Raw genomic sequence first — 15326 nt, 5'->3', positions numbered from 1 at the left:
CAAACCTCCTAGGCTCTAGCCAAAAACCAAACTAACACTCAATTTAGATTCAAATGTTGTTCCACTATGATTGGTGCATAGAGATTATGATGTCACCTCTGTCCAGCTAAGCCCCACCCACTGGTCAAACCCATGAGACACGTACAGAAAAACACAGAAATCTCTCAAGTGAAATAGTCAAAACAGTTTGAACTATTGCTAAAATGTTTGTGTTCATTTTGAATCACATTACCCATAGCAACAAGCCGACTTTCTTTAAATTAGTATTGGGAAAATATTTAAAACCTCAGTAATCAATGCAACCGTTTCAATTAATTGTGCAGAAAAGAAACAAGTTTACTTGTATTGACTTAAAGCACCAGATCCATGTTCCTATTTTTTAACACGTAAAGCACATCTGCTGTGTTTACAGTACATATGTTGGTGTGTCATGGTGGTGAAGGTCACAAGCACCGTCCTTGCCTCCTGAAAATTGGAGGAGTTGGAGAGACAGACATGGAGCGAGCGGGCTTGGATGTCCTCTCCAGCAGCGCAGATGCCACTAAATAAAATATTTCATAATCCTGCCCAAATCCTCTAATCACCATGACAACAGGCAGCCAGAGAGTGGTGGTGTGTGGACCCCCCCCCACCCCCCCCACCCTCCTTACCCCCTTCGTTTTTATCCTTTTTCCCCTCCTTCTCCCTCTTTATCTAAATTTGGGCCCAGGCTGTCAGGTTTTTCTCCTCAGTAGTACACTGTTTTCTTATATCATCGTATTGATTTTAGGGATATCAAGTTTAACGACACGCTTTAGCAAAATCACCTGACTAGCCGGTCGATTAAGACACTCAAAGCGTACCATGTTTGTGTTTTTTAGCAGTTTATTGCCACTTTTGTCCCCGATAGACCATCAAAGCACGACCCAGTGTCCGGGCAAAGACTGAGAGAGAAAAGCCACATACTCGCTACTGCCTAAAAAGAGAAAGTTTAAATTCAGTGACTGTAGTTGTTTCTTGTTTTTTTTAGTGTCTGAATAACTGCGTAAAGGACATTCAGCACGCAGAGCCTACAAAGACACACACACTGAAGGCCTGCCGGCTTCTGTACGGTGATAGGATAATGGAGGTGATGACCTCATGGGGTGAAAGGACCTGTTGCCTGGTAACAGTGTGGATAACAGTGAGAGAGGGGTGTAGTCATATCACTAGTTGTGTGTGGGTGATATCGACCAGTGTTGCCAGGTAAGGGAGATGATGACAGTGGTTTAAAGTCGAGAGCGCCACAGTCAAGTTTAAGAGTATCGATCCCGCTCAGGTGTGTGTGTGTGTGTGCTGCCGATTTAGCCTATCCCACAAATAACACACACACACACACGCAGCCTGCGCTACCACTTTCTGCTGCAGGATGCGTTTCCCACATTTTACTTCGGCAAGCTCACTTGAGTGTGTGTGTGCCAGACATAAATAATTAACTCCCTCCTCTCTCCGTCTCCCTGCAGGTATTCGGCCCCAGATTATGAATGGGCCTATGCACCCGCGCCCCCTGGTGGCGCTGCTCGACGGCCGCGACTGCACCGTGGAGATGCCCATCCTCAAAGATCTGGCCACCGTGGCTTTCTGCGATGCCCAGTCCACACAGGAGATACATGAAAAGGTACAGAGTCGGATTTCAATCGATCTTTGAATGCAGCAGCGCTAATGCATTTATTGTATATTTTTACGTTCATTAAACTGTCATCTGCGCAAACTCACAGCACTCACAGTACTCACCTTTAAACTCCTTATAAAGTGAACTTTATTCCTTAGATAGCTCTCTATTTAGAAGCTTTCTTCATGTATGTAATTAACTTTAATTAGTTCTTGATGATTTGCTCTCAGTTTGTGTTTCCTTCTTTTTTTTTTACAGTATATAGTAGTCACTAGTCAGACAACAAAGAAGAGAAATCTTTTTTATACACATTATATTATTGACCTAACATCTGTGATGGAAATATTCTAATCTTAGTGTTAATTCATTCGCAAGTGAGATTTGTTCCTTCGTGAGGAACTTCTGCTTCCTTCAAATGAACTCACAATTATATTATAAGAAGTTGTGTACACAAAATGTTTAGTGTTCAGGTGGTAACGTCGACTGTAGGTTGTGAGAGAACCGCTACTTGGCAACTGTCGCTGTCTAGAAGCCAGGTTTTCTCAGACATATTATAAAAATACAATGAAAACTCTAAGCAACTAACTTACAATATAATAACTCACCATCCACCTCCTTTATTTCTCCGAGCAAACAAGTCACCACTCGTAAACTCAGACATTATCAGAAACGTCGGCACCATTTGTAAGATGAAATCATTCACAAGTCTTTTATTTGCACAGTGCTTTCCAACGGACAAAAAAATACATACAGTAGATTGGCTAGGATAAAATAAAAAGTGTAGAAGAATATACAGAAATGTAAAATGTGATAAAAGCAAACAGACACAAAAATTAAGCTTTCAGTTATTTATTTTCACCGTTTCCACTCATCCTTTTTACAGAAAGTAATTAATGCGGGCTTTTATATTACCAACAACATCTGACGTCTTTGAATGTGACAGTAAGGGACATTTTAATTTAGAAAACGTGTTTGGATCAAGTGCTGCTGTAGCAGTAGTTACAGCAGGAACTCCTACGCAGAATCAGACACACACTGTGATACTGACACAGTAGGAACTTTATTTTTCTCAAATTACTTACTTTCACTTCAGTGCAGAAGAATCATTCTCTCTCCTCTTTCTGTGTCTCTTCCTCTGTATTGTTTTAATAATATTTCAGCCCACTGGCTTGTTCCACTCTCCCAGTTTGGCTATAATGGTTTCATCACTGACTCTAATCCCACTGGGTGCTGAAGTGCTGCTTTGTTAAATAAGGAGGTTGAGGAGGAGGAGGAGGAGGAGGAGGAGGAGGAGGAGGAGGCTGGTAATAGAAATGCAGTATAATTGTTCTCACAGACTGTGTGAAACATTGGTCTCATTTTACCGTCTAAGCGCTGGAGCCACTGAGCAATGATTTTACAATTCAAGCTGTAGAGTTTGTGTTCTTGTGCAGACAAAATGGTATCTCATACTAAATCTTTAAAAACATCTTTCTTATTGTTAATAAAAAAAAAAAATAGTCCATTTGACTCTAATACCAACCTCATGATATGAATTTAGAGGTTAAATGGAAAAAAAATAACAACAAATAGTTGATATTTGGCCTACTGCTTGATATTTCACGCACACACAAGCGAGCTCTGTCCAGCGAGATGTTGCGGATGCATTTCACACACACACACACACACACACACACACACACACGACCCATCTGTGGGTAAAGATGTTGGCAGCGGTCCCACAACCGTAACTGCACAGCAGAGGGTACAGATGGGGCGCACGCACACACTCAACACAAGCACCCAAACACACGCACATCCACACACACACACACTCCCTGCAAGGTTCGGTGGTGAAGTACTGTTCACACACAAGTACATAAACAAACTCACAGGGAGCAAACAAAAGCACGCTGCCGTCCTTTGGCATGAACTGCCTGGAAGTGAGCAGCCATTAAGGAATCCATCACTCAAAGAATCATCCGTGCAGACTGCAGTTTGTTTGTGAATCACTTCTGCTGAACACACGTTAATAGAAAGTTATCAGACAGCGATCCGAGTTTGTTAACTAAAACAGTACTGACCTTGGAAAGACAAAGTAGACCCACTGAATTGCAGACAGAACCAAAGTGGCGTGCTTTTCGAGTGTCTTTGACATCACTGTATCGGTAACCACAGTTTTCATGAAGTGCTGCTATTTGAGTGCAAAGTGAAATTGGTTCACACTTAACCACGGCTGTGGATGCAATTGAGAAAATGACAAGTATCTCAGTCTTGCTGAACAATATTAGTCAGAACAAAAAAAAAACAATTCAGGAGAAACTGAGAACTTATTATTGAATCTTGGTTTAGGGTTGTGAGTGATATGCAGAGGACATTGGAAGTGGGAGGTGCACAGGGACGCTTCTTATGAGTATAAAATGCAGATTGTGGACTTAATGGATCCTACATTTCTGTAAAGTTTTCAGTACTTTAGTGACACACTTAAAGACACATAAATACATGACAAATCACAACCCCCGACTTCAGTATTTCCTCTGAAGCCTGCTAGCCTGTGATCATTTAATGCCAGTTGCAAATTATACAGAAGAAAATAATCAAATGTATTGATTTCACTTGTCTCAGTGTGAACTTAAAGGCAAAATGTGATATTTTGTGAAGCTGGCTTTTTAAATTTTTTTTTTTTTCGCTGATGAGAAGACTGCTACCGCTTTCATGTCTTTTACTGTGACAGTAGAGCCAGCAGGTGATTAACTACGCTTAGCATCAAGTAATGTAGCCTTTAAAAAATAGGCCTACCAGCCTCAGAAGCTCAGTAATTAACGCACCGTGTCTCTGAGCCATAGCAGGGAAATTATTGGCTTTACTTAGCTTAACATAACGACTGAAATCCGGGTGACACACCTAGCCCGGATCACTACAGAGCTCAGCCATGTTCCTTTTAGCGTCTTTCATACTCATTTCATGTTTAATCTGCTGTTACACACCTCTGCACTCCCAAGGCCTCACGGAGACAGTTGAATGTCGTAATTGTCCATGCCTGACAAGGTGTGTATAAGAAGTCACCGATCTTTAGTTGCTGAATCTCGCCATTAATCAAAATAAACCTCTGGAAACTCTGATGTCTGATCTCTACTTTATGTTGCAGTCCATCAGCCAGGTCGTAACATGCCTGGGGCACAATTGCACGCAGATCACAATGTTAGAAACCAAGGCTCTGTGCTTTGCAGCATTCATGATTTCTTGCTGTAGGTAAACCCCCGGTATAAAACACACATGCACTGTGGCGTACCAGCTCAAACCTCTAATTAACCCAAAACAAAACCCATTTGCTCACTCTTTCCACTTCATGTAAACGTGCTCTCGGCTTTTATTCCTGTTGCTTTACAGCGTGCAGTGATTCAGTGTCATTTTCCAGCATCGTCTCAGCCAAGGCTGCCTCTGGCCTCTTTCGCTCAAGTAATGAGATTAATGCTAGAGGAGAGCTTTAACCTTCGGTTTAGCACCCCACTGCAGCTAGCGCTAATAAAACCTACGGTATGGAAATTCATGGCTATGCAGATCCGGCTCGGTTAGCTTAATTCAGTTAGCAGGTTGTGAATTTGAAACTGTTACTTAACAGCCGCAGCTTACAGCAGCTACTTGTTTGTGCTTTCTGTTTTTGTCAGCAGCTGTCAGTTTACTTTATTGTCCTGCGTGCATCAACTCTCTAGCCTCGTTTGCATGCAGTCAAAAAAGCAGCTTTGGCAAGCACTCATTATACAGTAAACACACAGACATCCACTTGTATTATAGAGCACATATAAACAACCCATTTGCATTTAGATGAAGAATAGCGGACATAAACTCAGCTTCAGGAAAATGGGAGGTGGTGAAAGCACTCCTATTCACGTTGGCCACAGCGAGTCACTTACACGGAAAACCCATCTGAAAATATCAGCGCTGAAATGATAACGATTAAGATCAGTAATGATGTTGTTATCATAATATAAATGCAGATGGAACTGTTCTGTTTTCGACTGCCTCCAAATGAGCCAGTGATGAAACGCTGATGTAAACGGTGGTGATGATGATGAAGACGATGCCTCATCCTCTTGGATGTCCCTCAGGTGCTGAACGAGGCCGTGGGGGCCATGATGTACCACACCATCACCCTGACCAGAGAGGACCTGGAGAAGTTCAAGGCGCTGCGCATCATCATACGCATCGGCAGCGGCTACGACAACATTGACATCAAGGCTGCCGGCGAGCTCGGTGAGACTGAGGGAAATAAGAGCAGGAGTGCAGATGTAAACAGGGAGGTCATTCAGAAGCAGATGGTGATCAATAATAATGAAAGAGAATCGTTCGATCGGCCTTTATGGCTCATCTAGTCACTACGGTGAGAAATGAATAAACAAATAAAAACAGAAATGATGCATTATGGTTAGAGCGCATTCAGATAATGCTCGCCTGTATTGACTCAACATAACAAACATGTGTAGCAGGAATTATTAGCTGCGAAGAGAAGATGTAATGGAATGATTGCACAGCGCAGAGCAGATGCTCCCACTGATACGAAACTCTCCCTCTGATTCCCATTTAGCCCGTCGGGCATATGTTTGTATGAGAGCAGGATTTCGCATGATGTACTAATTATTGTCATTTGCGCTACTACCTTTCAGTTTGCTGACATGCGCTTCTTTAGCAGTTGTAACGATCCTCTTATCCTTCACAGTTCAGTTTTATTTTGAAGGTTGTAAAAAAAACAAAAACAAATAAAATCTCTTCAGAGCGGCTACGGCAATTACTATCGAGCGTTAAAGCAATGAAGCATTTTTGCAATAACGCTCATTTTAATTGTCATCTGTTCAGCCTCGTTGTTCATTTACCTTTTCCAGGCATCGCGGTGTGTAATATTCCCTCAGCGGCTGTAGAAGAAACGGCGGACTCGACTCTGTGTCACATCCTTAACCTGTACCGGCGAAACACCTGGCTCTACCAGGCTCTCCGGGAGGGCACGCGGGTCCAGAGCGTGGAGCAGATCCGGGAGGTGGCGTCGGGGGCAGCCAGGATCCGGGGAGAGACGCTGGGTCTCATCGGATTTGGTAAGAATCTTGTTCGAGATTTGAAGAAACCTCAGTTTGTGTGTAGTGTCAATGTCTCATTATGACGACTGCTGGCACTGGAATTTATTTAGTTTTACCTTTTCATGAAAGGAGGTGAAATGTTCATTAGTGTAGCATATTTCTTTCCCAGCAGCTCTTTGATGCTGATACCAGTTGGGGGTCCTAATTATTCGCACAGTGTTTACAGGTTGTCACTTTGCTTAACCCTGTTTATTTAACCCATATAACAAAGAGTCTGCAGCCAAAGCAGCTCTGTTAAGGTAACACAGACGGGCCTTGAGCTAAATGCTAATGTCAGTTTGCTAACAAGGTCACAGTGACGTTTAGCAGGTATAGGTTTATGATTGCAGTGTTTGAACAAAGTTAATGAAGTGGGCTAGCATACACACAAAGATTTTCTAATTAGCAAGTACAATCAAATGCTCCTAAAATTGGTATCGCTGCTTAGTCTGTGCTTTCTCTCCCTCCCTCAGGTCGCTCAGGTCAGGCCGTGGCCATGCGGGCCAAGGCGTTTGGCTTCAACGTGATCTTCTACGACCCCTACCTCCAGGACGGCTTGGAGCGCTCGCTGGGAGTTCAGCGGGTCTACACGCTCCAGGACCTGCTGTACCAGAGCGACTGCGTCTCTCTGCACTGCAACCTGAACGAACACAACCACCACCTCATCAACGACTTCACCATCAAACAGGTGGGGCGCCCTTAGTGCAGAGGAAGCTCGGGGTTGCGGAGTCATCTATCTTACATGAGCCTCTGCAGATAGAAGATGAGGGATCAGCTGACGGAGCCGGCTGATTAGCAAAAGCTGATGCCTTTTGACTGGCAGCAGCTCACTCTCTCATCAATATTGATTCCTCGGGGCTAGTAGGATGGCTGCCAGCGCTTCTTTGCTGGTTACTTGCAATCACAGACCAGACTGTTCAAACAAGCTCTTAATGAGCGGTAGGATGATGGAGACAACCACATTCAAAGAAACGCAGGTGTTTGAAGAATCCCTCTGGATCAGGAATGAGGAGGAGATGCTCTGTAATCAGTGTGTTCTTCCTCATGTTTCAGTTCCAACGGAACCAAACATTGCCAATGTGTGTGTAGATATAAGAGCATATGCAGTCAAGGCGTGCTCTTGTGCATAATCTCCAAAAATAAGGGGTTTTCAAGTTTGAAAGGTATTAATTGTGTGACTTTTCTATAAGTAGATTATGTTACGGAACACTAATCTGACACAACATTACGACCACTAACAGGCAAAGTTAATAACTTTTGGTTCGTGTGGATGTCACCTAGACATGTACCGCCCACCTAGACCAGACCAGGCACCCCCCACCCCATAGCAATGACACTCCTGGGTGGAAGCAGCCATCCCCAGCAGGATGCAGCCTGACACAGACACACACACAAAAACGGTTTAGGAACAACTCAAAAAAACAGCACATGGTGTTGAGCTGGCCTCCAAATTCACTAGATCCCAAACTGATCAAGTATCTGTGGGATGATTCACAGAGGCCCCTCCCCTCCGTTCAATCCATAGGACCCAAAGACCCCCCACTAACAACATTCTGTTACCAGACACCACAGGACACTCTTACAGTTTTAGAGGCACAAGGAAGACCTACACGATATTAGGAAGATGGTCATAATGTTATTTCTGATCGGTGTACATTAGAATCATTAAACCTAAGCCTTTCTCAGCAGCTGTAAACATTTCCCCCGACACAGTGTAATCCAACATGTGTTAAAGTCCGCGATGTGTTGCACAATCTGAGCAGCACACCACACCTATTGTGAGCTGCCAACAAAGCAGCCAGTGACGAGCCAAGGAATGCTGCTGACCAGCCAAGTCACAGTTGCCAGCTGAGCGGCCTGCTAGGCCAGGCGTGCAAGTTAACCAGCGCGAGTGAAATCAGCAGCTAAGCTAACCGCGTCATGCTCTTTCACCTCCGATTTCAACGTGCTGCGCGTTGTGGGACTTGTGTTTTTGTCTCTAAATGACACATCGTTCATCATAATATGTCTAAAAGTTTGTTGCAAATGTCGTTGAACGCCCTCCAAGTCTCCCTCTGGTCGTTGCTGCCACCTGCAGGACACAGACTGTACTGCTTCAGAATTCTCCCATCATGTCTTTGAGGTTTTAAAACATTGTGAAGAAGAGCTTGTGTGACATGAACAGAAGGGATTAGTGTCTCTTTAAACGTCTCCTCTCTTTGAAACTCCTTTTGTTCTCGTGTTTCACATGAAAAGCCTTGTTTTGACGTTCTTCCCACGCAGCATTGAGCCGTTGACAGGACCTCTAGGTGTGCGAGTGTGAGCTTTATGTCGTTGTGAAATTTCCAACTGATTATTAGGAGAATGAAACGTTTGTGCTCCTGTATGTGTCTGTTTGTCTAGATGCGTCAAGGTGCTTTCCTGGTCAACTCTGCCCGGGGAGGGCTAGTGGATGAGAAAGCTCTGGCCCAGGCCCTGAAAGAAGGCAGGATACGCGGCGCCGCCTTGGACGTACATGAGTCAGAGCCCTTCAGGTGCCTTCAGCTGTTTAACCGTGGTTTGATTCATTCACTTACCATCTTTTATTTTTTTTTTTCATAACTTTCTCTCTCCCTCCATTTTATACGCCGGCCGACAGCTTTTCCCAAGGTCCTCTCAAAGACGCCCCCAACTTGATCTGCACGCCCCACACCGCCTGGTACAGCGAGCAGGCGTCGCTGGAGATGAGAGAGGCGGCCGCCACGGAAATCCGCCGAGCCATCACCGGTACAGAGACACCCGACACGAACACACGCGCCCGCCCGCACGCACACAGGTTCTGATTTCTCACCAAAGTTCCATCTCGCCCCCGACACAGGCCGCATTCCCGACAGCCTCCGAAACTGCGTCAACAAGGAGTTCTTTGTCACCACGGCGCCCTGGGGGATGATGGAGCAGCAGCAGCCTCAAGTTCACCCAGAGATCAATGGTGCCGCCTACAGGTAGGAGGGGGATTTATTTAAAGATCAAGATGTCAACTTAACGCCTGCGGTAGCGAGGCTTGTCACGTGGGGGTAGTCTAAGTATTCATGTGAATGTTCTGTAACTGTTCTAACTATCTTTTCCTGCTGGGTCCTAGTTTGTGTGGCGTATTTATACGTAGATGTTGGCCCGTATGAGTTAATCCCATGTTAAGTTTAGGCTCTTCCTTTCTCAGTCTCTACATTGTCTCAACCAGACTGAACTGCTTCTCTCACACAGCCGAGTGAACCAAACCATGGTACAGGCCATAGCAACGGGGGGAATGCAGGACAAATTATATACCTAATTCTCAACCAGGTAAATGAAAACCTCCACTGCTGGCCAAGAGGCCAGGGCAAGTAAATAACATCATTAATGAAAACCAGATCCCATTGAAATCTGTAGCTTCTTTTCTGCTTCACTCTCTAACTGACATGTTCTGTAACTGTACCCGCTCTACCCAGCATCTCATCGATTTCACAGCTCCCCCCTCCCCACCCTGAAACGCACAAGATTACGCAAACGTTTTTTTTGTTTTGTTTTGTTTTTTAACAAGGGGGGGGGGGGGTCGCACATTAACAGAGTAAGTTGCTCTTTTGTTAGCATGCCACAGGTAAGAATGGAAAGCAGCAAGGTTTCAGCTGTTAAGGAGGAGGTGCAGATACGCCACCGCGACACAGACGGATGCCAGTATTTGTTGGAAAATGGGACGAGGGTTTAACGACGCAGTTTATTGCGGAAAGTCTGATTTGCGTAAACAATTGTAAACTGCCAAACCACCTGGGATATTAAAAGCTTTATTTTTATTTTTTATAAGAGTTTCCCCCTCCACCCTTTTCCTCTTTCAGATACGGGGTCTGTTAAGTTTTTAACTATAGCATTGTTTTAATGTTAAAATTTGAGCAAATGAAACCAAACCAATAGGTTTTTATTTATATTTTTTTATTTTGGTTTGTAGTTTGGGTGGATGAGCCTTAAATTCCTCACCTATACCAGATCAGGACCTCCTAACATCCCCATTTACTGCCCCCCGTGCTGCAGTGTTCCCTGTCACGTTCGACCTCACACCGTTCCCAGATGTTTCGTTTCACGGTGGTGATGTCGCTCAGTGGCTGCGTTTACATGGATCATACGTCTGAAATCATTCTGACCAGAGATTCCAGCTTGTCTGGTTTTGTGGACGCTAAATAAAACAACCCGATGACGAACAAACCCACGTTTTCAACAGCTTTGCATTAAGATCCGATCTGGGCTAGGGGCAAAGGAGTGCGGACCCAGACCTCCTCCAGATATGGCCAGGGACTGGATCTCTCAAACGCAACCTCAGTTCGTCCTGGGGGTGTTCACACCTGTCTTTTATGTGGTCGGTTCGGCCAGATCAGATCTTAATGCAAGGTCTGAACAGGCCCAAAGCTCAGCTACATCAGCTACTAGTAAAACTATAAGCCAGCCCACATCAGCTGAAATTTCTTTAGCCTGCAACATTTCTGTATCATTGATGTTGTGTAACTGGAGGTGTCCTTGGGCTTTCCATATCGTCACATAGAGGGCAGAGGGGTCCCGGGACAGAGCCATACCGGGGCCAAACGTAATGTACTGATGTACGCTAAAGTGGTCCCGACTGAACTTGCTTTGCTACCTCCATGTTTCTATCTCTCATCTGTTTATTCCAACCAGAAAGAATGATTGGATGAAGCATTTACATGGTTGTTAGGTGCTGATATTTTCCTATTGAATGGCAAATGGTAAATTTTTATACAGCGCTTTTTCTACCTATTGGTACTCAAAGCGCTTCACAGTCTAATATGTCTAATATCTACCCATTCGCTCACACAAGCGCACACACATTCACACACCAGTGCCACACACTTTGAATATTTCTTAGATCTGTTCAGACTGAGCTGGTGGTTGCTTGAGGTATTTATGTTCTGATTAAGGATGCACCAAAAGATTTCGGCCGAAAATGCACTTTTGGGCCTTTTTCGGCCAAAATGTTTCGGCGACAAATTTTCTGACTTTTATCGCCGAAACAACACGTGCAAGCAACAACCGCAGCAATTTTCAGCCGAAAATGGCCCGAAAGTGCATTTTCGGTTTTCGGCCGAAAATGTTCGGTGCATCCCTAGTTCTGATTGAGCTATTGTTCTGATTATTAGTCGAAAACTAGTGTCCATGTAAACGTAGCCTCGGATTTCCCAGATTTCTTACTGTACTCTTTATTTGCAGTCACTTAAAAAAATGATCTGGAGCAACCAGTGGTAGAAAGAATGTGTAGCCGAACGGCAGCAGGCTCCAGAATTTGTGGCGTTTTGCAAAAACGATCACAATTAATATTTTTTTTTTTTCCCCCAACCTCCAGGTTTCCTCCTGGCGTGGTGGGCGTCGCCCCCGGTGGGATTCCTGGACCTATGGAGGGGTTGGTGCCCGGGGGAGTGCCCATCGCCCACACCCTTCCCCCCGGTACCCATCCGTCACAGGCCACCTCCCCCAACCAACCCTCCAAACACGGCGACCCCATGAGAGAGCACATGACTGAGCCGTAGGGCTGCCGCTGTGGCCCCGAGCCGACGCAGACCACGACCCAGCGACCTACCGGCTCAACCACCCAACCGTACGCTTGACTTCAGCCATCTGAACCTACCAGCAGCCTGCCTGCCTGCCGGGTTTCACACTTTTTCTTTTTGTATGAAACCACTAAGCTCAAGCGAGGACAGCGGGTGTTAATACATTTAGAGCTGCCACGCTGAGATGGGGCTGACGGTCGAACTCATGCAGACGCCGAAGATCTGACATCCCCTCCCTCCATATCTGTTTCTGTTCATCGATTTAAGTGATTCTTTCGTTTTAATCTTTATTTTTCGAGTATATTTCAGGGAGATTCCTCCTGACTTCTGGGACACGTTGACAGTAACCGCGTGCAGGATGGAAATCTCACTTGACCCACCATTTTTCTGGTTTAAAAGGACGACGCATCCGGCTTCCTTTCTCCCCTTCAACTCCAACCATTTCAGCACAAATGTTTGTTATTTAGTTCTTTTTTTTTTTTTTTTTATCCTATATTCTGTGTTTCTGTTGCGAAGTGAATATCTGTTTTTCTGTTCTTCGTGCGTGAAAATGGATTTACAGTTGTCTTTAGCGGGCGAGAAAAGTCAGCTGGCGACGACAGCAGCATCTGCCATCAAGAAATCCGGACTCCCATCTTTGCTCCTCTGTGATCGTCGAGGCCGGAGGGCCCTGAATGTAGAGACGAGTGATCGGTTAGAAGAGAATGTTCAGCTCACGAGTTAAAAACGACCCTTTTAGACCAAAAGAAATAAAAAAAAAAAGGAAATTAAAAAAGGCTGCCATTCGTGGTTAGATATTGTACGTCGAGTGTGTCACCTCAATTCCATATTGCTGTTGTAACTTCTCCGACTCTGCTGAACTGAGGTACCTGTGATATTTGGTTATTGTCCCAAATATTATTTCATTCAAAGGACCTGCATTAAAAAAAAAACAACAAAAAAAAGCTAGTGAGGTATGAACACGTTTGGAGAAAACAAAAAGAAAATCTCTTAACTGACTCAGGAAAAAAAAATAAAAATATTCAAATCTGTTAAAATCTGAACAGAAAAAAAAGAAAAGAAAAAAAAAAAAAAAAGAAGAAGCTCCGGATCACTGCTTTTCACGTCTCCAACGTCTTTCTCCATTGTGGTATTTTTTTATATATCAAATGTACATTTTTTGATGTTCAAGGTTTTCACTCCTGTTAGATTTGTATTGCCTTGTTGAATGTTCATATTAACCGTAGTCTTATGTGACCGACCCCGCCCGGCCTCTCCTTCGAGTTTCTCCTTCTTCTTCTTCTTCTTCTTCTTTGTTTTTCTGCTCTAACTGAAGCCAGCTGTGGCTCTGTCCGAGGCGCCACGCCCTCTTTGAACGGCAGCCACGTCCATCCCTTTAGCCCCCATGACGTTAGCAAGAGACAGCTGCTAGCAGGTTGTTTGATTTTTAGTGTGAGTATTTGTATTTGTTTCTTGTACAAGGTGAACATATAGCATACAGTGCAGCTGGAACCAATAAATAAAAACTTACTGTTCTGATTGATTATCGGCTCTGTGGGACGTTTTGTTTATTTTTTTTTCTTGCTGAAAGCTACAGTGCCGAACATTCATCTGGCCCCTCCTGGCTTTATCTGTGTGTGCGTGTGATCCATGTCTACAATATCCGCTGTCTTCTTACAACAAACTTTTCTATTTTCTGGAGCATCAAACACTTTCCTTTGACACTAGTCATTTGTATTGGCAGCCAGACACACTCATAGAACCCTGGTTACATTAGTAACTTTTACATCTCCACCATATTCCTAGTTGCTGTAATCTACTGTGTCTGCGTCACTACGGTTACTCCCTCCTTCAGCTCTGGCAAACGGTAACTGCTGCTTGACCTGAAACACCTCCCTCTACCTGCCTCTACACGGCAGACATGTTGCCATAGACAACTGATTTTAAACTGCTGCGAAATAAGGAGAAATCATCAGCGTTGTGTGAACTCTTCTGACAAAGGGCTCCAGTGTGAGACACCTTATACTATAAATAGTTTTCTGTTATTCTTTGACGTACTCACAATTTGCTCTAACTTAAAAAATAAAATAAAAAATCCCAGTAGTGCTTGTAAACAGGAAGCGTTGCTATGGTTTCATACTGTAGACTCCCTGTTTGCAACATACCCATAAACATGTGAATGTGAATTTCTCTAAAAAGATGATTTTCTTCTATAAATTCTAACCAGATTTATGGACTTCTACATGATGTGATATGCTGCTATATATGGAAGTTAAATCACACTATTTTTTTGTGTCTGTGACTAATTTAACTGACGGCAGAAGAAGTAGCTACAATTGCAGCACTAAGAGGTAAACAACCCTAATCCCCGGATCAGACAAATTTGCAAAAACCATAAACCAGCTGTAGTCAGTATTTGTATAGGTTAATTAATCCCATGATTACTTGTGTTTCTAAGATTCAGCCATTTTTTTTCCTACATATTTCAGCCATGCACCTCAGAGCCACCATTTGTCAAAGCTTGTTGTTTAGATTTTATGAAACTGTTCTGTTTTGTTTAACTCTCCCGGCTCTACTGATGTTTATGTCCACAGACGTTAGCAATTAGCTGGTGAACGAGGTGTGCCGAGAAAAAAATTAGGATAAACACTGAACTCTTCGACCAGGTGGACACACAAACACGACTCCAAATGATTAATACCACTGTCTCTACAAAACCACAGGATATGTGCCCCCTGGTGGCCACATGAAGGTCCTGCAGATTTTTTTAATGCAGCTTTAAGCTGCTGTGAAGCATGCAGTGTAAAAAATGGGATCATGTTAAGTGTATCCACACAAGATAATAATATACGAGGTATGTATGTATGTACACATGTACATGTTAATGTAAAAATTAAATTCCGCCTACTGATGAAGTGGAGCTGGAACGATTAGTCAAGTTAATCAGGAAGTAAACCGACAAAAAGATCTAATAATCTATTTTACTAACTAGGAGAATTTGTCTTTTTTTTTAACATTTACAACCATCAGTATTTGATTGTTTTATTAGCAGTCTGTGACAGCAAACTCTTTTTGTTGATGGTTAAA

The 15326-nt window shown here is 43.8% G+C and overlaps 1 protein-coding gene across 2 annotated transcripts in view; it reads left to right on the top strand.

Annotated features, from left to right (window-relative positions):
• The window catches only part of LOC311500312 (C-terminal-binding protein 2-like), a 66287-nt gene extending 51881 nt beyond the window's left edge, over positions 1-14406 (top strand). For both annotated transcript variants that reach the window (XM_084561632.1, XM_084561633.1), the window contains 8 exons: positions 1482-1636; positions 5719-5863; positions 6490-6696; positions 7191-7405; positions 9100-9230; positions 9335-9462; positions 9554-9677; positions 12056-14406. In XM_084561632.1, the coding sequence (XP_084417758.1) occupies positions 1482-1636; positions 5719-5863; positions 6490-6696; positions 7191-7405; positions 9100-9230; positions 9335-9462; positions 9554-9677; positions 12056-12239 (1289 nt within the window). In that variant the 3' untranslated portion in view covers positions 12240-14406. The remainder of the gene's footprint in view (positions 1-1481; positions 1637-5718; positions 5864-6489; positions 6697-7190; positions 7406-9099; positions 9231-9334; positions 9463-9553; positions 9678-12055) is intronic.
• The last annotated feature ends 920 nt before the right edge of the window (positions 14407-15326 follow it).

The sequence above is a fragment of the Chelon labrosus genome, assembly GCF_963514085.1.
Source record: "Chelon labrosus genome assembly, chromosome: 15".
Lineage (NCBI taxonomy): Eukaryota > Metazoa > Chordata > Actinopteri > Mugiliformes > Mugilidae > Chelon > Chelon labrosus.
The sequence above is the reverse complement of the archived record's forward strand: the minus strand, read 5'-3'. Positions and strand labels throughout refer to the sequence as shown.